This window comes from Ipomoea nil, unplaced genomic scaffold, assembly GCF_001879475.1.
Source record: "Ipomoea nil cultivar Tokyo-kokei standard unplaced genomic scaffold, Asagao_1.1 scaffold2761, whole genome shotgun sequence".
NCBI lineage: Eukaryota > Viridiplantae > Streptophyta > Magnoliopsida > Solanales > Convolvulaceae > Ipomoea > Ipomoea nil.
The window spans coordinates 582,077-608,083 of NW_017619189.1; the positions used below are offsets into that span (position 1 = coordinate 582,077).

Below are 26,007 nucleotides of genomic sequence, written 5' to 3' on the forward strand. Positions count from 1 at the left end.
AATACCGTTAAAGCCGACATTTTGAAGATTTATGAGATTGAAAAATTCAAGATTATAACACTTTTGAACACAAATACAAGTAGGATTGCCTTAACTACGGATATGTGGACATCTTCAAATCAAAAGAAAGGCTACATGGCAATCACGGCACATTTCATTGATAATGATTGGAAACTACAGAGTATGCTTATGAGGTATGTTTCTAGTTTTCTAATTTAATGTCTATAGTTATTTTCACTTTTTAGTTATGATACTTTATTTGTTATATTAGTAGTTCTGTAATCTTTTATTTCGTTTACATTTTAGGTTTATTTATGTGCCTTGTCCACACACAGCTTTAGCTCTTTCTAAGAAATTGTTGAAATCTGTTTATGATTGGAATATTGAAAGGAAATTGTCTACATTGACGGTTGATAATTGTTCTACAAACGATGCACTTGTTAACATCCTTGTAACTAAGCTAGGTTCTTCACATCTTTTGTTACGTGGGAGTTTATTTCACATGCGTTGCTGTGCTCATATTTTGAATATAATTGTTCAAGATGGATTAAAAGTTATGGGTGACGGAATAGAAAGGGTGAGAGATAGTGTTGCTTATTGGTTGGCCACACCAAAAAGGAATGAAACTTTTAGGGAAAATGTGACGCAGTTGGGCATAGATAATACTAAACAATTGGTGCTTGATTGTAAAACTCGATGAAATTCCACATATTTGATGCTTAGTGTTGCTTTAGAATACAAGGATGTTTTTATGCGTTTGAAAGAACGAGATGTTCTCTTTACTTGTGCACCTTATGATGATGATTGGGAGTTTGCTAAGGAAATTTGTGAAAGGTTGAAGTTGTTTTACAATGCGTCAAATAAATTTTCAAGGACAAAGTATCCAACTTCTAATATTTTCTTTCCATTGATGTGTGAAATCAAGTTTGCTTTGCGTAGTTGGATTGAATGTCCTAATGAGATTATTGCAAATATGGCTAAAAGTATGTTGTTGAAATTTGATAAATATTGGGAGGTAGTTCATGGACTAATGGTTGTTGCTAATATTCTTGATCCGAGATATAAGTTGGATGTGATGGAGTTTTTTTCCCTAAATTCACAGTGCTCAACAACAAATGGATAGGGTTATGAAATATTGTAAGGATTTGGTGAAAGAGTATCAAAAGGTTCCTCAAACTACCAATAATGTTCAATCTGATTCTGAAATCTCAGTAGGGGGTAATTCTGAAGATGAGGTTTTTTTTAATTCTGGATTTGATGCACATAAGGGTAGAGGTAATTCTGCAAGGGGTTTGAAATCAGAGTTGGACAAATATTTTGAAGAAGAAAATATGCCAAGAAATGATCCTACGTTTAATGTTTTAGTTTGGTGGCAAGGTGTTGGACTTCGTTACCCAACATTGCGAATGATTGCAAGGGATATCTTAGGTGTACCCATTTCTACTGTGGCTTCAGAATCAGTTTTTAGCACTGGTGGTAGGGTTGTCACTCCTTATCGAAGTAGGCTTCACCCGAAGACGTTGGAGGGATTAATGTGTTCTCAAAGTTGGTTGTTGAAAGATGCCAAAGGCCAAGGTAATCAAATTTTATTAAATGTCATTTATATATTGTTTTATGATATTGTATATTACATATGTATTGTTTATTGTAGTGCCCACTTGGAAAGATGCATATGGTACTATTTATGATGATGGTGGGATTAGTCCAGAAGAACTTGAAGACATGGAGGTATATATATTAATTAAACTTTATAACTATTTATGTATTGTGAGAAATGTTTGAACAATTAATCAACTTATTTTGTGTTCTTTCAGAATGAAGTAGAAGACCGTGAAGAGTGAAAAATGAATAATTGAAGGCTTTTATTGTATTGCTATTGTATTTTTGTTGAATGTTAGTTTGTATGATATTAAATTAAAAATAGTTGAATGTTAATCGTTGAAGAACTATAGTTTTTAAAATAAGACTATTAATGTAACACCCCGTGTTACGGCCCCTAAAACCATTTAATTAATCAATCAATAAGCCCAAGAGAAGGAATAAATCATAATGATCAATTAGGGAAAAAGGCCCACCGTAATCCATGGGCCCTCATATATAAACCCAACCCCTAAACCCAATCCTTAGTTCCGAAAGGAATAGAATTAGCAAGCCTATAATATTAGTTCCTAATTAGGACTCCTAAATATATAAATAAGGGACTTAGGAGACACCTAGAACGCCCCACACGCCTAGACGCCCCACCACCCCAGGAGAGCTCCAAGAATCCCCTTAGAAGAAATCAAGAAAGCAAGAAAGCTTAAAGAAAGATCCTTCATAGCCAAGGAATTAATTAAGGCTAAGAGGTAACCCATGTCTCAACAAAACCTATTTTCATAGCTATGATTTCCCCTTAGGGTTTCCCCATATTATTGTGTATTAATAACTTGTGATGATTATTATTGATGATTGATGTGAAGATCCCATGGGGGATCTTGATAATCTTGATATTGGGAGATTCTTGATAATTATGATATTCTTGATGATTATATGGAGTTCTTGGTGATTATGTGTTGTTCTTGATAATTGGGTGATGCTCTTGATGTTCATGTGTTATTCTTACCGAATCTTGCAATTAGAAGACGAACCGTATTCTTGTGGATGTAAAAGTGATTAGAACCCTAGGTTGTATCGTATGATCTTATTCTTGGATTATCGGGTGGGGAAATCGCATGTTTGGGCGTTGATTACATTTAGAAAAAGCATGATAGGTTATGTGCCGTTCATTTCTTGTATTTGATTCGTTAATTGTCTACGTGTTGTCGTTAATTGCGTTGTAAAGTGTCTAAGCATGGTTTCGGGTTCCACAACGGTTCCCGGGGCAAAAAGTGATGAAAAGAGTCAGTGGGGGGGTAGGTGGGGGTAGGGGACCCGCCACCTACCCGTGGCATTCTCGGGCAGCTCCGGCAGCGGGCAGCCGGCGGGCGGGCAGCTGCCCGCCGGGCACCCGCTGCCCGGAACAGTGGCAGCCGACGGGTGGACCCCCACCCACCGGCTACCCGCTGGAAATTACACTACCTCGGGCTCCCGGCTTCCCCGTTTGATGTTTCCCCGATCCCCGTGGTGTCCCAACGGACCCCATTTGTCGTGCCTATGTCTAGTTTGATGTTTCGGGTACCGTTCGTAGGTTTATGAGTCTGTTATATCGCATGCTAGATGAATTGGTATCCCGCTGACCTAGGTGAAGGAAGTATGAACCCCTTAGGACTATTCTTAGTATGTGATGGATCACGCATAGGTTTGTTATACGCTTTATTCCCCTTCCCGATGTGTAACGTGGGTTGCATGTGCTTGCTATGTGTTATGTGTGTGTGCTACTCCAATTCGGTTGCGATCGGATTGGTTATCCTGAGCTGCGGTTCAGAAGCTGGCTGCGGTCAGATGACATTCCCTTGGGCTGCGGTCCACCGTTTGGTTGCGATCAAACGTTTCTATACGAGCTGCGGTTCGTCCTTTATCCTGGCTGCGGTCAGATGACACTCTCTTGGGCTGCGGTCCACTGTTTGGTTGCGATCAAACATTATGATGAGCTGCGGTTCATCGGTCGGTTGCGATCGACCTCCCCGTGTTGCGATACGGGGTATGGTGCTGCGGGGCTGTGTCAGAGCTATATGCGCTGACCCTCATGTATGGGCATGCGATCGGTCCCGTGGCGCCAACAATGTGCGTTATGTGTGTGATATGGACGAGTTGTGACTATGAGTGCCTTGGGATGTGACTATGGGTTTCGTATCGGGGTCTGTTTATGATGGGATTATGTTTACCGTTTATGCCTTGCCGTAACTGCTTTATCTACTGTGAAATGCTTATGCTTGCTATGTCTACTGCTGGTGTCTAGCCTTAACTGTTGAGTCATTCCCGGTTTTAAAAGCTAGAGTTCGTAGGATATATCTTCATGTTCATAATGGTTTTCGTATATCTATATATATCTCTATATGTATTGTATTTCAACGCGTTGGAGTGGGTTACCAGCATCTCTCGCTGAATAGATATATTTGGCTTTCAGGCACAGAAGAATAAGTCATTGGAGCGCGCTAGAACTCGGAACGTAGAAGTAGATAGTCCCCTTTTTCGGCCTGCGTGCCATATTATGCATTTACATTATTGAGGATATTAGTTAGTAGCCTGTGCACCTGGGTTCTCTAGCTCAGGTGTGGCATAGCACCCCGTACACTTGTATTACGTTTGAGATTTAATGAGATAATACCTTTATTTTATAAGTTTTAAATGTCTTGAAAATCTGGGGTATTACAATTAAGACTTTTGGATTTCAATTTTTTTCTATTTAATTTTTAAAAATTGTACTAATTTGAGACTTTGACTATATGTTGACCGGGGATGGGGATTCCCCGTCCCCGCCAAATTCCCCGTGGGGACGGGGACGGGAAATTTTTTTAATTCCCCGCCGGGGACGGGGAGTATAGTCCCCGCCCCCGCCCCGCCCCGTTGCCATCCCTATCAAGACGGCCCTGGGGTACCGAGCCACAAGGGCCCGCGACACCCCATCCGAAACGACACGTAGCTGAGCCACAAGGGCCCGGCCACTGCATAGGAGCCTTCAACGGAGCTTGGGGCGGGGCTCAACTAGGCCCGCCCCTCAGATCGCCTAAAAGCCGGCTCTAGGCAATGACCCTCTTCTAGGGCCGTTCCCTAGGCCCGGTTGGCCACGGTCCTAGCCAACGGTCCCCCTGGTGGGCCGTTGGCTGGAGCTGTTAATAGGGCTGTGCAAAACCGACCCCATCCGAAATACCCGCCCGACCCGAGATCCGATGCAACGTTTCCGAACCCGGGCCAAAACCGACATCAGAAATCCGATCCGCGTCCTGAAACGACGCCGGATTACGGGGTCGGATAGGGTAGACAAAAACCACATCCGACCCGCCCGAAATATCCGATCTTTCCTAGGGTTTACTAAAGCTTAGTATGGTACGACGACGTATTAGGCTGTTATATATGCATCCCTTTGCGTACTGCGCAGCCATACGCTCCACTCCTCGCTGAGACCCTTCGCCCTAATTCTCTCAACCTCTCATTCTCTCTGACTTCTCTCTACTCCGATGTCTCCGAATCTCCGATTCTCTCTGTGACTATGTGAGACTCTCATACTCTCAAGTCTCAATCTCTCAATCTCTGAGAATCTCAGTCTCTCAGAGTCCTCTCTTCTTCTCTAATCTCAGATTCTCAGTGACTCACTTACTCGTTGAGTCGTTGAGACCTGTGCACTGTCCGGCTGTGTCTGATTCTCCGGTGGCCGTTGGAGGCTTACAGTGGTGGAAGCCCTTCTCTCTGGTGATTACTGGTTAGAGACCCTTGTTCTCCGCGGAGTATTTGGGGAAAACAAGTAAATCGCTAACCCTAGTGTTTATATTTATGATTATTCACTGTATTTGTGTTATATGATGATATATGTGTTATAGTGTGATCTATTTTGGTGAAAGTTGTTTTAAACCCAAACCCTAGTTCTATATTTGTGATTTATGTGATATATGCTGATGTATTTTGGTGAAAGCTGTTTTAAACCCAACCCTTAGTTCTATATTTGTGATTTATGTGATATATGCTGATGTATTTTGGTGAAAGCTGTTTTAAACCCAAACCCTAGTTCTATATTTGTGCTTACAATGATATATGCTGATGTATTTTGGTGGAAGCTGTTTTAATCCCAAACCCTAGTTCTATATTTGTGATTTATGTGATATATGCTGATGTATTTCGGTGGAAGCTGTTTTAATCCCAAACCCTAGTTCTATATTTGTGATTTATGTGATATATGCTGATGTATTTTGCTGGAATCTGAATTCTGATGGCCCTTAAACAGTTAAAGGCTTAAATGTGAAAGGTGGAAGCCCTTAACTGAAATCCAGATAGTGATGAACTGGAAGAAGTGTCTGAATCTGGATTTGTTTGTGAATTTGTTTATGGATGTATGACCCTTAAATGTTCTCAACTGTTTGTGCATAATGTAAATATGTAAATGTAATGTTATATAGTTATATATGAAATCTTGATAGATGATGACACAAAGAAGTGTCTGAATCTGGATTTCTTTCAATGCTTGAATGCTTGGTCTGTTAATCTGTATGACAAAAAATTGTTTGAAATCTGAATGTTGATGCCCATCTTTTTAGATGGAGAGCATCAGTCAACCTAGTTCTGGACCCCAACCTTCAACTCAAGAGGGACAAGGACAACCCCAAGGCACTGAGATACCTCAGCAGCCTCAGGTGACTCCTGTAGTTCCAAAGAAAAAGAGAAAAGAGGTTGAGTCCAGATCCAGGGTGTGGGAGCACTTTGTAAAGATATATGATGAAGAGCATAATGTGATTGAGGGGAGGTGCAATTATTGTGCTAAGATCTTTTGTGCTGAGCCAAAAAAACATGGCACTTCATCTTTAAGAAATCATATGAAGGCCTGTCTTAAAAATCCTCACTCGAAGGATACAAGGCAGTCACTTCTGACTTTCAATGCTGTCTCATCCTCTGCACCAGGGGGTTCTGAAGGGGTAATGGGGGAATTAGGCACATGGGTGTTTAATCAGGAAGCCATTAGGAGGGCTTTGTGTGAGATGATTATAATAGATGAGTTGCCCTTTAGGTTTGTTGATGGGATAGGATTTAGGAGATTTATTCTAGTTGCCTGCCCAAGGTTCCAAATTCCTTCTAGGTGGACAGTTTCAATGGATATTTTCCAAAGATACCTAGATGAGAGATCAGTCCTTAAACAAATCTTTAAGGGTTGCTCCCAAAGAGTGAGCTTAACCACTGACACATGGACCTCTATACAGAGGATAAACTACATGTGCATTACTGCACATTTCATTGATGATCAGGGGAAGCTGAACAAAAATATCATAGCCTTTGTCCCTGTTTCATCTCATAGGGAAGAGTATATAGCCAAGGCCTTGGAGACTTATCTGGTTGAGTGGGGTATTAAGAATGTTTTTACTGTCACAGTTGACAATGCCTCTTCCAATGATACTGCCATGGGATTTTTTAAGAGTAAGTTGATGTCTTGGGGTACCACTTCTGTAAGGTCTAAGTACATGCACATGAGGTGTATAGCCCACATTCTGAATCTGGTGGTGCAAGATGGGTTGAAGTTTGCTGATACTTCAGTTAAGAGGGTTAGGGAAGCAGTTAGATGGGTTAGGAACTCCCCTGCAAGGCTAAAAAAATTTAGAGATCTTGCTGAACTTATTGTGGTGGAAGCCAAATCAGCTTTGCAGTTGGATGTTCCTACAAGATGGAATAGCACATATATGATGTTGAACACTGCAATCCAGTACCAGGCAGTCTTTGATGCCTATCTGGGAAATGATCCCTCATTTTCTGATGACCTGGGTGCCTCTGTGCCTACTTTTATGGATTGGTTTAATGTGAAAAGTTTGGTAACTCTGCTAAAAACTTTCTATGACATGACTGTGAGAATCTCTGGTTCTTTATATGTTACATTTAACACTTTCTTCAGTGAGATCTCTGATCTTAGTTGCATGTTAGATGACATGACTTGTGATGAAGCTGGTCCTGAAAAGGTAAATTACATCCCTTAAATAAAATGTTTAATGTTTAACAAATGTGTATATTAAATTATTAACTAATGTTATTTATTTGTTTATTTACAGGTAATGGGCACCCAAATGAAAACTAAGTTTTTGAAATATTGGGGGGACCCTGAAAAAATGAACTGTGTGATCTTCTTTGGCACTATTTTGGATCCTAGAGATAAGGTTGAGTACATGCCTGCCAGTTAACTCAACTATATGGTGATGAAAAAGGAAAATCCTGTTTTGAGAAGATCCAACCTGCACTTCTTGAGCTGTACAATGATTATGCTGCCACTTACTCTGTGGATGTGAACCCTGAACCAGCTGCTGTTGGCCAACCTTCTCAAACTGTCTCTGTGAGTGTGCAGCCTAGTGCTGTAACTGTTGGTAGGCCACAAGGTAAGCTGAAATCTCAATTGAAAAGGCAAAGGATGGAGAGTGGTGGAAGCCTAAAACAGACTGACCTGCAAATATATTTGAGTGAGGCCATTGTGGAAGATAAGGTTGATTTTGATATCCTCAAATGGTGGAAGGTGAACTCTGAAAGACTGTCAATTCTCTCTAAAATGGCAAGGGATATTCTTGCAGTTCCAATATCCACTGTGGCTTCTGAAAGTGCTTTTTCAACCAGTGGCAGAGTGTTGGATCCATTTAGGAGTTCCTTAACTCCTAAGATTGTGGAAGCTTTAATTTGTACACAGGATTGGTTGAGATTACCAAATCAACCTATTCAAATTGAAGAAAATATTGATGATTGTGAAAGGCTTGAGAAAGGTAATAGTAGTTTACTTAAATACTTTCATTATTGTGTATTTATTTCATTATTTGTATGATAATTAACGTGTTTTTTTTTTTTTGCAGAGTTGCCAACTGGAATTAGGACTGCTGGAACTTCCCTACCAACCATTGTAGTAATGTTCATTCATTCTGCTCTCAGCTTTATATTTAGTTGTTATTCACTTATTCTGTTCTCTTAGAAAATTAGATTACCATTCTGTTTTTATTTATAGCTTATGAATTCAATTATGTAATTGCATTTTAGTGCCTCAGCCCCTATCCACAGTTCCACTTGATTGAACATTTGAACATCAGGTTACAGGTATGTGTAGTAGTATGGGTTATGATGATGCTTCCACCTTTGTCTGAATCAAAGGACTTGTGGTTGGTATGTTGCTCAAGATTTGGATTTAGTTCCAAAACTTTAGAAGCAATTTCCCTCAAATCTTAAAGATATGAAACAACAGCAATCTGAGCCTATTTTGGATTTTTTAGCAAATAATATTAAACTGTTATTCTTTCCATTTTTTTTTTGTTTTTGTTATTTGCTATTTAAATTTGCAACTTAAGCAGGAAGATGAGGAATGCTGATGATGCCTGAGTTGCTGGTTGGAGTGATTGCTGTTGGATGTTGCAGCATTTGGTTTTTGAATGGTGCCTTAACACTTTTAACAGCTTTTTTTTGGAGAAATTGAATCTATAAACTGTTTTTGAATTGTAACTTGTAAGTACAAAGCTGTAAAGTTGTTAGCTTCATTAACTTGTAACAAGTTAGTTTGTACTTGTGATTTGTGAACTTGTAATTTTGAAGTTGTAAATTGTTAACTACTTAGAAGTTAACAAGTTACAACTTATTTAGTTATTTAGTGTTGATTTACTCATTCAGTAGTTAATTTGTTGTTTTTATTAATTTTTATTTCATATCCGATTTAGCCCGTAATCCGAGGAAAACCGCCCGATATCCGAGATTTACATATCCGAAAAGTTTGTACTTAGAAATTACACGGATAGGATTCAATATCGGTAATCCGAGAACCGAACAGATTCCCATTCCCCCTACCCGAACCCGCCCGAACCGTCCGATGCACACCCCTAGCCGTTAAGCCTACTGGTGCACACTGTCTGTGCACCTGATGCCTTCTTCTCATCTGCAAAATAACTCAGGCATTTCTAACTCATCCCAAATCATCAACAACACATCATAAACAAATAATAGATAACTTATTAGCTCAAATACTTCAAATATCTAGCATTTCTACTCATCAAAAGACTTCACAGAGTCTTGAAAATAGCTTTGGGAGTCCATAGGTTATACCTTTGAAGCTTTCTCTTCTTCTATCTTGGATTCCACCTTCTTCCTTAGCTAGCTACAACCTCCTTCACCTCATAAACATCCCAAACAAACTACAAAACTAACTTAAACCTAGAACCTCAGAGAAGGGATGAAACTAAAAGTAAATGAATGGATGGAAATGGAAGATGGAAGCTTACTGTGAAAGGCTTGGTGCTCTTGCAGGAGAGGGAGACCAAGGTGGAAACAAGAGGCAAAGTCTAATAATGGCTCAATATATAGTAGCACAAAACCCTAGGATGATCTCCTATGATTGGTGGATGGCAAAAGTGTAAAAAGGTTTGGCTAAAAGATGTTATCAGACAAGTTTTGGAGTAGAGTGGTCCACCATGCTCCATGAACCAAGGCTAGAATTGCTATTTTAAATAGTTTGGGGTTGAAAAGGGAATTTTCCCAAAATGATTTCAAGATGAACACTTGGTTTAAGCCTCTCAGAATTCTCTCGGTTTCACTCCGATAGATTTCTCAGTTCAAAACTTGGCACGCAATGTACCCGAAATTTTAGGATGTTGGAATTAAATCAAGTCTTGGTGTTGAATTTAATTTAAAGTGGCTCAGAATAATTTATTCAACACCGATTACATCGCAAAAATTTTTTATGGAATGAAAATTGGCTATTTCGGATTTTCTTAAAACTGGATTTATAAAATAAATTTTGGGTTGTCACAATCGTACGCTAGGGCTTCGCAACGGCGGAGTACCTGCCTCGCACAAGAAGAGAAACGAGAAATATGAGAGATTGAGAAAGAAGAGAAAAGCGAGTCAATGTGACTCAACAGAAAGTAAGAAAGAAAGAAAGAAAGAAAGAAAGAAAGCGAATCAATGTGACACAACAGAAAGCAGTGTTGCAAAAATTGCGTAATCGGCACCTAGGCGCTAGGCGGTGGGAGGCCGCCGCGAGGAATGGTCTAGGCGGCCTCCTCCGCAGCCGGCCGGTTCGGGGTTTTTTTTTTTTTTTTTTTTTTTGTTGAAAATGTGGGAAAAGTTCAGAAAGGCATAACTTTTGACTCGGTTGTCCGATTTGGACAAACTGCCAAAGGCGGTTTGGTCCACTAATTTCTCAAAAAAATGCTTCTTTAGCTCTTAATTTTAGGTTTTTTTTTAATGTATTTAGATGGCTTAAACAATCTTTTGAACAATTTTACAACCACTTTCGTAAATAGTTTCTAAGAAATAACTATGGAAACCATATGTTTTATTACTAAATTTTGAAAATTTTTAATTTTATTTTTAATTAAAAAAATAATAATAAATAAAAATAAAAAATCGGCGCCTACGTGCCCTAGACGCTAGGCGCCCCCTTGGCGCCTAGGGGGCGCTTAACATTGTTTGCAACATTGACAGAAAGTAAGAAAGAAATAAAGAAAGCGAGTTAAGAGGCTCAACAGAAACCTCCACAGAAAAAGTATTTATTTTTACTTAAGAGTGATATATATATATGATGGTTTTATTGGGACCGGGTATAGGAAAGTAATGACTTTATTACCCGGGACGCTAGGCCCAAAATAATGTGTACAAAGCCCGAGGTACAGGCCCAGAATGGCAGACCAAATACAAAGAGTAAGGCCCACAGGGTGGGCTATAGCTAAATATGATGCCGATACGAATCGAACCCAGATAGCTGGGTTGAGAGTATAGACTAGAAACCACTACACCAGGGTGCCTGTCGTGTTTGAGTTGCCCTTAGCCAAAAATCCAGGGCCCCTATTTATAGCAAGCCCCCCTCCTCCTCTGGCGTCCGAGTGTCCCACGTTGTTCCTCCCACACTCAGCTTGTTTGTCGCTATGCATGTCACGTCGCCGCTATCCCCGCGACTTCCGCATCCACACCGCGCACGCTGACTAACATCCTCCACCATGCACGCCGCACCTACCTCCACCCCTCGCGCCATACCTACCTCCCACCTCACGCCGTACATACCTCCCCCCCCCCCCCCCCTTCATGCCGTACCTACCTCCCCCTACCTCCCCGCTCACGCCGTACCTACCTCCCGCACCTACCTCCTCCCCCTTCACGCCGTACCTACCTCCCCCCCCCCTCATGCCGTACCTACCTCCCTCCCCCCTCACGCCATACCTACCTCCCCCCTCACGTCGTACCTACCCCCCGCACCTACCTCCCCCCTCACGCCATACCTACCTCCCCCCCTTCCAGTCAATGCTCTTCACCCCGGCCCACCATGTGTGCTTGTCTTCCTAGCCCAACAAGACTTGGGTCAACCTCCTTCTTTCACCACCCCCACTTGGGCCAATACTTTCCCAATAAAATGGACCCCCTAGGGTCCCATATCTCCATCAATATATATATATATATATATATATATATATATATATATATATATATATATATATATATAAAGCAGCATGATTATCTTGTTGCATGATTTACATGTTTTGCATGTTGAGCATTAAAGAATGATGAGATGTATAGCACTTTATTGTTGATTATGACTTAGCATGAGTTGCTTTTAGCACGTTTTGAGAAGTGAAGCTTTATTGTTGTTTAAGAGTTGGCATGAGAGCATGAGCTTAATTGTTAATATCATTTATTTCTTTATCTATTAGTGTGACTATGAGTAAAGCTTAATTGACTATAGTTGGCTATCTGTCGTTAGCATGAGATTGCTTGTTGAGTTACTTAGTTTCTCTTTATCTATCAGTTTGAGCATAAGTTTTAGTATTGAGCTATGATTTGAAATATCTATTTAAAGCATGAGATTTATGTTAAATTGAGTACTTGAGGAAGCATGCCTATTTGTTGATTAGGATGCAAGCATATAGAACTATTGTTGAGTATGATTTGAGTTGTTGTTAAGTGATTGAAAGTACTTGAGCTTAGGAGTATTTGTCAAATGATTTTCAAATCTATATCTATAGTACTTTACAGGGTTGAGTGGCGTTATACTTAGCATTCGTGCTAACGGGTTGTTTTTTACTTGCTTGTTTTGTTAACCTCTTTCAGGTGGGCCAAGTGTTTGAGCGCGCTCGAGATATATTAGCGCGTAGCTTTGAGATGTTAGACGCTAGTTTAGACTTTGTTCTAGTTGTGGTTGTTTAAAACTCTTATGTTTAGATACTTTGTAGTTTTTGGTTGAGTTTGACTCTAGATAGTACCTATCTTAGCATGTGCAGTCACCGTGTGGGGTGACACCCTTTTGGGATGGTTTTTAAGGTATTAATCCTATCTTAATCTTGTTTAGTCTATCTTTTGAAGTTAAGTATTTGTGAATTAGAGTTAAGAAAAGTGCAGTGTTACATATGGGTTTGAATTTCAAAGTGTACAGAATTTTATAATATAATACACATAAACGACTATCTGAATACACATAAAAAACAAGTCTAAGAAACATCAACATACTTAGGGTACATATATTTTATACTTACAATCTGTGCACCACTCATATCAATAGGTACTGCCCTCAATTCCAATTTGTCTAGTAGCATCTGTCAAAGAAATTGTTGTTTGTTATATAATGTGTTGTTTAAAAAAAAGTGCATGTTATCATGTTTACTTACATAAGCGGCTACCGAGAACAAGACCGCTACGCCAAGTACCGCTCCCCCCCTCACCCACTCCTCTGTCACTCCCTTCAAACAGATCTTCCGCCGACTCCTTTCCGAATTGCGAATCGTCAAGTCCGTATCCATCGGCGTCGAGAAGTCGCTCCGCACGGCGTCGTATGATGTTGTGGAAGACGAGGAGGATTTGTACTTGACGGACATGAATTTTGTGGAGGATAGGCTGCCCAGGGTGTCTCACAGTTGACATCCGTTTCGATTTCGGATTTCTGGGTTCAGCCCTGTTGGCGGAGATCCAGTGTGCTTGCTGTCATTTCTTCTCGCTGTGAGCCCCTTCTCATTTGACATTCACACATATCTTCCCTAATATATATATAGCTAATCACAATTTACTGAACCTAAGAAGAATACTTTCTAGCAAAATGTCTTGTTCTTAGATGATGAATTCGATCACATGATTATTCAATATTTGGACTAAATAAAAAATAGATGGAAAGCTGTCTCAGTAGCATATCACTTCAAAAGTCAGATAAAAAGACAGATTTGCCCTTCAATTAGACGGTCAAGAGACGGATTGACTGACGGAGGATCAAAAGTGTCCAACGATCAATAACAGTGGCTACTAAATGGCAATTTTTATTATGAAGGATGAAAAGTGTTAATGCCCCAATAAGTCTAGGACCAAAAATGGCATTAACTCCAAACATACTGTCTGAATTAAACAACATTTGACTGCCAAAAATAAAAAATAAATTATATAGTTGAATGTAGTAAGAGGGATGATAGTGAAATTCATAAGGGCATCTTCAATAGTTAGGGATTTTTCCCCAGATTTTTGTGGGCCCCATCATCCACTATCTCACTCAATCACAAAATCTCTTCTTCTCATTAGTTTTAAGTTTTTTTTTCACAACCTTTTCTGGATGCACCATTTTATCTCCATATTTTAATTACTCCCTCCGTCTCATTTTATCTGTCTTCCTTTCTTTTTTCATCCGTCCCAAAATATTGTCCAATTTCCAAAAATGAACATAATTACATTTCTATTTTTTCTATTTTACCCTTTGAACTTAAATTACAACTACACTGATACACATTAAGGCAAACAACTCTCATCCACTCAAATATCCTCAAAAGTCGTGCCTAATTAAAAAAAAATGAAGAACATATCTCTACATTACTCATCCTGGTTTCATCTGAAGAATATATCTCTACATTTCTCATTCTGGGTTTCTTCATTTCCACTTTGAACATATTGTATTTCCCAGTTTTCTTCATTTCTCTTTTTTTTTTTTTCCAGTTCTCTTTAGTTCTCTCTTCTTTTTTTTTTTTTTTAATGAAAAAGAAACACAAATTAATTCCTCTATTTGTTCCTAGAACCAGTATATGTCTGGGCAGGGCTGCTAGATAGCTAAACATCATATTAGTGGATTCCGGTAATGGGATCTGGAATCTATGAGGTGGTTGCGCTCTTCCCGATTCATCTCCTCCTTTCTTAAGCATGGCGTTGCTCCTCCTAGCTTCGCCGGAAACAGACTCCGCCACCGTGTAGCTCCTACTAGCGGAAACAGATACTCTGTGCAGCACGAAAGCATAGATGAACTTGGCGTTGGAGATAGAACAAGCTATCTAATCTCCAGAGAATAGACAGTGGAAATAACGCTGCCGCGGCGGAAGGCTTAGCTCTGATCTGGCTTTACTCTCTTCCTCAGCAGCGACTCGAAACCTTCAGTTCTCTTCATTTCCATTTTGCAAAAAGGATCTTCAACTCATTGATGGTTGTAATCCTTTAATTTATATCTTTCAAATCTATAAACATCACTACTCTATAATTTTTTTCTCTGGTCTTTTTATCATTCTTATACTCAAATGTAGATCCGATTATTTTTAGAAGAAACAAGTTTGTGTATTTTTTTTTAATGATTATTGGGTGTATTAAAGAAGAATAGAATACATAGAAGTTATGGAGTATTCGTTGAAAAGTTCTAAAATGAGATGGAGAAAAATGAAGAAGAAATGTACTCTAGCAAACTATTCAAACTGCTACAGAGGACTAGGGAAGGGCATAAATGGAAAGCCAGGAAAGAGAGTCTACTTGCTTTAAAATGCGTGGCAAAACAAAGTAAGACAAGCATTTCGGGATAGAGGGAGTATTTCTTTATTTATTTAATTTATAAATTTATAATTTTATAATAAACATAAATGAATTGCATACGTAAATGAACATACGTAAAAATTGCAAGCTTTCATTTCCGAACTTATAATTAAAATAAACATAGTAAGCCTAATTAATTAATACGATAATTATAAAATGAAAATTAAACAACTAATTGCTTAAAGATTAAACTACAAAGCGCTTAAAAATAAATTCAAACGCATAAAAAATTAAAATACAAAGCGGTTAAATTAATTGCCGTTGTTGTTCCATATATGCTCAACCAAATCTGCGCAAAGTTGATGATGCAATTGCGAGTCATGTAACTCGTAATTTCATTGTGAATATCGTTGAAACTCTTCGGTTGAGCCTTGTGATGTTTGTGCCGCTCTTACATTTTCGTCGTCCACCTAACTACTTACGTTGTCACGTTCATCCTCAACAATCATGTTGTGTAAAATAATGCAAGTATACTTTATTTCTCTCAAGTTTTCCCAATACCAAAATATTCCAGGACCTCTAACCATTGCCCATCGAGCTTGTTACACGCCAAAAGCCCACTCAACATCTTTTCTTGCTGCCTCTTGCTTGTTTTTGTGAAAACAATATTCTTTTGGGATATGCTGGACATGGAAAACTCTTCACGAACATCGACCATTGTGGGTAGATACCGTCTGTCAGATAGTAACCTCTTTTGTACTCTGTACCATTTGCAATAAAATTAACCTCCGGTGAAAATCCCTGCAAGACATCATTGAATAAAGGCAATTGATTTAATACATTGTATCATTCATAGCCCCTGCGACGCCGAAGAATGCATGCCATATCCATAAGTCTGTTGATGCGACCGCTTCTAGCATAATGGTTGGAACTCCATGATCACCTCGTGTAAATTGACATTTCCATGCTACTGGACAATTTCGCCACTCCCAATGCATGCAATCAAGACTCCCTAACATCCCCTGGAAGGCGTGTTTTTGTTCATGCATGTGAAGCAATCCAGCAATGTCTTCTGCATTTGGTCTTTTCAAGTATTAACCTCTAAAAACATCAATGACACATCGAAGTTAAATAAGCATTCTACGGCGTTGTTTCATCCATGTGTAGATACTCATCCATTGCGTCCGATGGTGCACCATATGCCAATTGTCGAATGGCTGTGGTGATTTTTTGTAGCGGTGATAAACCCAACACATTAGCAGCGCTTTGTCTTTGTTGAGAATATTCGTAACGACTTTGCAATGCATTGACTATGCGTAAAAATAATTCTTTCCTCATTCGAAAACGTCGACGAAAGATGTCTTCAAGAAACACGGGATCATCGGAGAAGTAATCCGCGACTAAACAATTGTGGCCTGACTCATGATCCCTATGGATATATCTTCTTTTCTTTCTCGGTTGGGAAGAACTTTGACGTTTATCAACTAGCATTTTACTCAACCATAACATATTTGCCATCAATTGTTCTGTAATTTCATCATCAATAGCATCATCCATGCTATTCCAATTAGGAGGGAGTGATGACATTTTGGTAGTAAGAATTTAAGTAATATGAGAGAGATATTTATGTGAAGAAGTAGGCTAACATATACACACATATATATATAGGCAAACTTAAAAAACAAAAAAAACAAAAAACAAAAAAAAACTATGCTGACGTTGCAGCAACTATCCGTTGCAGCAACGGATAGTTGTTGTCCACTGGCAACATAGTTGCTGCAACCTTTAAACAAAGAAAGAATGAGATCAACGGATAGTTGCTGTCCACTAGTAACGTTGAATCTCATTCTTTCATTGTTTAAAATTAAAACTACAATAATTAACATTAAAATTAATAATAACTCAAATTAACATTAATATTAACATTTTAACATTAAAAATAAAACTACAATAAATAACATTAAAATTAAAACTACAAATACAATTAGCAATACGGAAACTACATTAAAATTAAAACTACATTACAATAATTAAAATGACAAGAATTTAAAACTACAAATACGGAAATTTTAATTCAATAACCACTACAAAAAAAAAAAAAAAAAAAAAAAAAACGCGAAAATAACGACAGAAATATTCCATTGCTAATATAACGACGGAATAGAGACAAATTTTCACTTTTTTGTTAAATGGATATCTAGCGACGGATTTGCTATGGATATTGCGACGGAATATTTCCGTCATTAAATACGTAGCTAATTTTAGCGGTAAATTTTTGCGCAAAAATTAAAGACAAATTTGCGACGGATTTTTCGCGGACTAATTTTATTATTTTAATTGTTACAGATTAGCGACGGATTTATATATCCGTCGCTAAATTTTCAAGTGAAATATGTTCATGTTACATTTTAGCGACGAATTTGATGATCCCCCGTCGCTAGATTTATATAGTGTGATTTTTTTTCTAACAGTCTAGCGACAGATTCATACGTCCGTCGCTAGAGATATATAGCACGATTTTTTTTCTAATAGTCTAGCAACGGATTTATACGTCCGTCACTAAAGTTTCAAACAAAATTTTTTAATATTTTAGCGACGATTTCTTATTTAGCGACGGAAACGGTCCGTCACTATTTTCGTTTTTTTTTTTTTTTTTGTAGTGAACCTACTACATTTAAAACAAAATTAATAAAAATCTATGGTGGAGTTGCATTTTGCCTACATTGCATAATTCCATTGATCGCTTCCATGTGCACTGCAAGTTGCTCCTCCGTCATCCCCAATGTGTTTTGTACCAATATATGATATTCATGTAGCCGAATTTGGTGCTCCTTACTTTTGTAAAAATTTTCAAACATTTGTGCTTATTTTTATAACGCTCTACTTAGATCATCTTCATCTACGGTGTCGATGTAGTGTTCTTTAGCCTTTCGCTTCGCTGTTTTTTTCCCCATTGGTCGAGGATAAACTTCTTCACTACCACTTTCACTGCCTTCTGCACTCCCGCTTGATGTTTGATTATTGGATGATCTGCTCAATGAGAGTTGAGTAGCAATAACCGATAGTTGCCAACTTGGAAGGTCTTTGCAAATACCCCATACATGTTCGTAACCAAACTTGTCTCGGTTATGCTTTTGCATGTACTCTTCCGTTGCACGAACTATAATATCCGTATCGCTAGCACCACTAATATGCATTGCTCATAACTTACAATAAATGTGGTGAAAGTCCATGGTTAATCTCTTAATTAGAATCCAATGGGACTTTAACCTTTCGACATTTCTTCTTGGCCCACCATTGGGGTGATTGTCATTGTAATATTTTTCAATACGCTTCCAAAATGTTGGACCACTTTGTTCATTGCCATATTGTCCAATTGTGTAGTAAGCGCGTGCCAACATCTTGTCATCTTCAATGCTCCATGGTTATCGACGACTACTTCTTGTGCTTGTCGGTGATAGAATTATCGTTACATCATTCTCGGGTTGTGTAGAAAATGATGCAAATTGAGAAAATTACATGTTGCCGGGAAATTGGACAGTTTCTATGTTGCCCGGAATTTAGCTACTTTGAAAGTTGAATGGAAATTGCGAAGCTTGTGCAAATTGTGGAAATTGAAAATTGGGTGGAATTTGAGAATTTTGGACTTGTGGAAAAAATTGACAATTTGGTGTGTAACCAAAATTTTGTGTGGATGGTTGGGAAGAAGAAGAGTTGCATGCATTGAGAAGAAGAGTGGGAATTTTGATTATTTGAATTGTTTCCTTCCATTGTTGTATGCAAATTGAGAGAAATATAGAAATTGGGAGTAGAATGAAAAGTGTTAAAAAATTATGAATGTGCTATTTATAGAAAATAAAATCACAATTATTAACAATAAAACAAAAAATAATGTGTGCCATTGCAAATGGCAATGGCACAAATTATGGCAACAGAGTGTCCAGTAAAACTCAAACTCTGCCTCTGTATCAGTACATTTCAGCAAGCAATTGAATATATCTAAAAAAACAATTTTGATTTCTTAATCCTTTAATATGCTTCTTTGAATTCTCACCAATGTGCCATATACATAACCGATGCCGTGAACTTGGAAAAACTTGAACAATAGCAGAAGTCATAGCAGCGCATTGATCAGTCATTATACTTTGTGGCCTTTTGTAATCCATAGATCTCAAAAATGAGTTAAACAACCATACAAACGACTCAATCTTCTCATTCATCAAAAACTCGCATCCAAACATGACATTCATGCAATGGTGATTCATGCCAACAAACGGACCACAAATCATATCATATTTGTTAGTACGATATGTTGTATCATGAACTAACAAATCTCCAAACAATTCATAATCTCGCCTCATTTGTCCATCCCTCCAAAAAAAACTAGACAATCTTACCTCACAATCAACTTCAAAATCAAAGTAAAAATCATTTTCACTTGACTGCCTTCATCTAAATATTTCAATTAATGTGTTTGAGTCAGTCACATCCAATTTGTTCAATGCATCAGTACATAAAGAGTTGTTTGCATCCCTACTTGTAAAACCAACAAGTGGTAATCCCTGCGATTGTGTTTTAATAAACCTTATACCATCTGCCATAGAAACATCACTCTCCTTCAAATCCTTTAGATAAGAAAGATGATTCCTATACACCATTCTATGTGACCGTAGAAGGTAACTCTTGCTCGGTGGAACCAAATAATGATTACGCAACTTCTCATGCTTTGAAGCAGTTCACGTCCCATTCCCATCTACATCAAATTGAACAAGTGCAGGGCAACCTGTTCGACCATCAACTTTAGAATAACAACCCTTTCCTAAATTCCTTTTAAATCCAGCCTTCAAGCAATGAAACGTCTTCGTCTTCAATGTTTTTGTAGCACTACTATATCTTTGCTTACCCTTCCTCACACTAAAACCTAATCTAATTAAAAGCATACTCATTATACATGTCATATGCTTCATCAACCAAACTCACTGACATCCCTACCAAATTCTGATCAGCTGCAAATCACATAAAGTTTAAGTACCCCTAAGATGAATGCACAAAATCCTATACCAGAATACACATAATCTCTACTCATAATACACATAATCCTCAGCATAAGGAACATATGTCATGTATGATGAGTTATAAGGAACATCTTAATGTACATAATCTTATATCAGAATAATGTACATAGATGTAAATGCATAATGTACAGAATCTTATACTAGAATACACATAATCTCTACCCATAAAACACATAACGCTAAACATAAGGAACATCTGTTACTGAGGTAGATACAAACTAGTTTGATTGTGTTTGTATTGGAGGGGCGTATTTTCAATTTAGTTTCTGGCAATATATGTGTTTTTCAATCTAGTGTTGTTATTATGTGCATTATGGTTATGATTATACATAATCATAACCATAATGCACATAATAACAACACTAGATTGAAAAAAACATATATTGCCAGAAACTAAATTGAAAATACGCCCCTCCAATACAAACACAATCAAACTAAATTGAAAATACGCACATCCAATACGAATTAAATCATATGCATCAACAACGAAAATATAAAACAAGCGAAAAATCAAATATAAAAAACCAGGAGCAGCATCCTTTGTAACTGCCAATTCAACCGGATCATTGCATTCGTCTGTCACTCCCACCTAAGCGCAATCACCCCATTCATGTATAGGAAATCAAATCGCGACGATGAGCTCGATAGAGAAACTGCCACGATGAATAACGCGGAGAAAAACAAATAATGACCAAGTAATTTTTCTTTTAGACGTTAACGGAAGAAACAGAATCCTAATGGCAAAAAAAACCCTGTTATTTGGGGCAAAACAAAACGACGTCGTTTTGCACCAAAGCGCACAGTGCATTGTGCGCCCTGGTGCACGATATAAATTGCAGCAGACGGACTACTCTTGTTGTGGAATAAGGACAGCGTTAACTTGGAGCTAATGGGCTATTCTTCTCAGGTGATCCATTGCGTAGTTAAGGGGACATACGGACATATGATTTGAGTTTCCTTTGCCTACGTGAGGCCCAATCGTAGGGCTAAAGACATATTCTAGAAGGACTGTAAGACTTATTGAGACTCCTCCAAATCTCCAATAACCCGTGGGCGCTTTTGAGGGACTTCAATAACAATGCTAGTAGTGATAAACAATGGGGTAATGCGGTCAAACGGGACCCTAACCTCCCACCCAGAGCAGAAAGCACCCGATCATGTGAAGTAGTTGCAAAGAGAAGCCAACTATAATGGCACGTTTGGTTCACGAAATAAGCCTAAAATGAAATATCATTCTTAGTAATAGACTTATTCCTTTGTTTGGTGAAAATATCTATTCCCATGAACAATGTGTTCTTAAGAATGACATATTCCCTTGAACAATGTGTTCTTAAGAATGACATATTCCCTGTAAGGGGACACAGGGGAAATAGAGATTCTTGAGAGCCCCTAGTAATATCTTTGTCCTCATCTAGAACACGATTTGTCTTCATTAATACATCTCGTGTACTCTTATTACATAAGCAATACAATACAGGAGTACAAGATACCTTTGTCTCTCAACCATTATTATCTTTACATCATTCATCCTTAATTAATTGGACTTAGTTAGGCCCCCAGACCCAGTTAATTAATTCCATTTCTTTACTACATAATGCACTCCAAACTCATCGATTCCGACACTTCCAAATAGTGATTGGGAAAATTTTTGAAGTTATAAGCTTTATTTTCAGCTAAAAGAATATTTCAACAATCACAGGATATTCTGTCTATATATATGCCAAATTCATATCAGAATTCACAAGTACAACACTGCACTGTTCTGCAAACAACACTCTGAGGTCTAACTGCTGCTCAGAAATACTACCTCCATGAAAACCTGCAACAGTTTAAACACAAAAACTCCGAATCTACCACAGTATTATAGACGCCCCGAGCAATAGCAAGCTGGAAACTTCAGCCCATGCAAACCTGCTTACTCCACTTGGTGTAGCTGCAAAATTTTGCGTCACAACAATATGGCATCAGCAATGTAGCCTTCATACTACAGAGTTGCACATTATCCATTTGTTTGATAAGGTCATTTCATTTGGGAAGTTGGGAGAAAACACAAACTAGGGAGAGTTTCAAGGGATAATAAGTTCATACAAACCAAGGAACAAAGTTAAAAGAGGATTGGAATTATAACAGAGAAGACTACAAGAATTAAACACTAATTATAGCATACACCCCTCATGGCTTGAAATGTTAGCCTAATCAGGGAAATTCAATATTTTGAGTGCTGTCTATTTTGTTTCAAAAAGGCTATATGTGTTAAGACTCGGAATTAGATTCATGATACCAAATCTGATTCTCTTTTCATTAGTAAATTTAGAATTCTTCCCCAAAATTGCAAGACAAGTATCCCAAACCATGGCAGAGACTGTGTTACTGTAAAATAGTACAATATTCTGATTCATGAAATAGTCCAAATACTATGTGTTCACCCTGTTTTCAATAGCTGATTACTTACTATTTTTTTTTAGAAGACTCCAAATGGAAAGTTCTCGGTTTTCAGTAAAATGGAGATGGAAATTTGGAAAATTTTGGCACACAAGTGGGTGCATAGTTATTACTGATGATTTTTTTTTTCTTCGTTTTTTATTTGGTGAATATCTTCTACCTCCAAACAACAATAATTTGATTAATCATCAAACCAGAACAAAGTAAATCCTAAGCAAATAAGGGAAGACTGCAGACTGCATATAACACACAATTCCTTGTGAAAAGTCACAAGTACACACTATACAATTATTATAATATACATAGTACCCAAATTCTTATTTTGCCAATAAGACATCCAATCCACATCACACAATACATACAAAACATTTTCTTCTCCAACATCACACCAAGTCAAAAATATCAGGTATGTTGCCAACTCTCGTGGCACCACAAGATAGAACAATTGGACTCGCCCCAGAGGCCTAGACTGAGTCAACCATAATATGTCTACACTTCATATATATATATATATATATATATATATATATATATATATATATATATATATATATATATATATATATATATATATATATAATGGTAGGTTCAAATGAGCATAATCCCTTGGGTAAAAAATGAGGACCGGGTCTCAAGCGGGTTTTAGTTTAAATTAAAAAAAAAAAAAAACAATTCAATTTTATAATTATTCCAAACTTTCAAATTCGCAATATTTATAAAATTAACTTTAACCCTTTGGTCAATCACTCAATCCTCATTTTATTACCTGAAAAACATGTTCTCATCTGAATTCTCTGAATCCTAACTTAGCCAAAAAACAAAAAAAAACACACATTTAATGGCAAAAGGATTACTTGTCAGTTAAAATGTCAATATCATCTAGCCCCAGTTGCAGGCAGACATTATCAACAGTCAAGAGAATAAATTGCAATTCACTCTCAAATTATACTCCTTAATATAGCACACATGAATAGAACATTTTCATTGTATAGTTCCAAGAAAAGTTGTCTACATCAAGGGTGTATTTGGTTCACACATGGGAATTGGAATCAGAATCGGAATGGGTATGAAATACTTGTAATGGTAATGAGTTTTGGTGAAAGTATTTACTAATAGTAATGCTTGAGAAGAAATATGGGAATGAAACCCTTATTTTATTTGGGTATGTGTTTTTTAATTAATAAGGTATTCGAAACTCATAGTAGTGTTCTAAAAACCTATCAACCAAACAATAACAATCACTTTCATACCCATTTCTTCTCTGAGCAAAACCCATCAACCAAACACACTCCAAAAATTTTTAAGAGTAAGGAGTAAAAGTTGGGGAGTATAGGCAAAAAGGGAAGCCAAAAAAGTCAGAGAAAACGAAAATTACCTGGAGGCGGCTGCGGCACTGATGGAGGAGTGGTATTAGTAGCGGCGGTTGGACTCAAAGCTGTACCAGACATTTCAATTTCGTAAGCAAACAACTCAATTCCAATTAAATTCAACAAAAATTAAAGAAAAAAAAACTGCGATCACCATTAGTATATACATGATCAGAAAACAGAAGTTCAAAATTATGTGAAAATCTAGCAAATCTTTATCGCATTAAGTTAATTTAAAAAAAAAAAAAAAAAAAAAAAAAAAAAAAAAAAAAAACATAAAACGATGGAAGCCCTATCTTCCTTCGATCATCATCTCCTTTCGGTGTACCTAACATTTACTTTAAAGCCTGGATCACAGAAATCCGAGTAAAATTAAACACACAGGGCCAGGGATCGTAAAAATCAAGTAACCGAAGCGGCAGATACAAACAATCTGGGCGAGTAAGTAAATTTCCGTAAGTGTTTAGCGTTACCTTTGTCGCAGGCGCTGACGTCATTGCTTATACCGCAGTGCTTGGGAAGCTCAAGGGCCTGAGTGATGTTGACTCCGAGGGACTTCAACACTTCCGGGTTCTTATAGAGGTTGCAGAGGCAACTGAGCTCTTTAGTCACGGTTTCTTTGAGCGGGTCGCAGCAGGAGGCGGGCGGTTTGGTGGAGTTGAGGTACTCAGCGCAGGGGACGAGGTTGGAAGCGCAGGAGGTGGACTGGGCGGTGGCGGTGGCCGTCAACATTAGCACCGCCGCTAGCGCCGCGATCGCCGTCGCCAGCATTTTGGTGGAAGCCATGTTAAGCTTAGCGTAGAAGAAACTAGACTCTCTCTTCTCGATCGGAATGGGCTGCGCCTTTGTGAGCTGTACGGGCTTGTGAGAATTATGGCTGGATGGATGGCTATTTAAACCGTTTCAGTATTAATTTAATCACTATGTACTAATTATTGAATTTAATTGAGACTTTTAGTAATCAAGTAAAATCAATAATTATTTGTTAATCGGTTGATTTGACATCACGTTGAACATACAGGTTGTATGTTTTTTTTTTAAAGCTAGACTAATTTCGTGTCCACCTCGGACAGAATAATATATTTTATGTGTTAAAAACTTAGAATAATATATTTTATGTGTCAGAATAATGACATTTTTTTGGTAAGATAATATATTTTATGAGTTAAAATAATGTACTTTATAAGTTAAAGTAATGTGCATTATGAGTTATAACAATGTTGTTACAAGTCGCGTAAAAAAAATAAAAAATATTATACGAAACGACGTCATTTTTTGACCGTTGTTGACACAGACTGTTGTTGTCTTAGGGAATTCTAGCTCTCTCATCTATCCCTATGGTTATGTCAACTTAAAAAGACCAATCTCTAACCTGGGGAGCCATAGCTCCAATATGTTTAATAGGAGTCACACCCTCACCCTATTGCAGAGTGGTAATTTTAAGTCAAGTGATTACCACTTAAACTAGTCTCGCGAGACATATTCCTCCTATTTTAATTCTAAAAAGAAAGATTAAATAATAAAATGCACGTGAGATGATGTAATCACAATAATTTAATAGCTCAGCAGATAAAGGCAAATGTTATTGCACACAATAAATCTGTACAAAGAATCTGCACGCTTTAGACACAATTCACATATTGTTATTATCAAATTTTAAACTTTAATCTTTTCTCTAAAAAAGAAAACTTTAATTTTTTTTTTCTTTTAAATATTATCTACTAAAGAGTTAAATCTGATAATTTTTGCTAACACTAACCGGGCGTTTAGTTGAAGAGAATTTAAATTCTCTTCCCACT

At 37.8% G+C, this 26,007-nt stretch overlaps 2 protein-coding genes across 2 annotated transcripts; both read right to left on the reverse strand.

Moving 5' to 3' along the window:
• Positions 1-16,464: 16,464 nt before the first annotated feature.
• Positions 16,465-16,911, reverse strand: LOC109157017. The gene has a single exon (XM_019304903.1). It carries the CDS (start codon positions 16,909-16,911, stop codon positions 16,465-16,467), a length of 447 nt encoding a protein of 148 aa, XP_019160448.1.
• Positions 16,912-22,065: 5,154 nt separating this feature from the next.
• LOC109157120 (lipid transfer-like protein VAS) lies at positions 22,066-25,088 on the reverse strand. The gene is made up of 3 exons (XM_019305005.1): positions 24,682-25,088; positions 24,217-24,276; positions 22,066-22,332 (listed from the first exon to the last, which is right to left on the reverse strand). Exons 1-3 carry the CDS (start codon positions 24,992-24,994, stop codon positions 22,250-22,252), a joined length of 456 nt encoding a protein of 151 aa, XP_019160550.1. The 5' UTR covers positions 24,995-25,088; the 3' UTR covers positions 22,066-22,249.
• Positions 25,089-26,007: the final 919 nt, after the last annotated feature.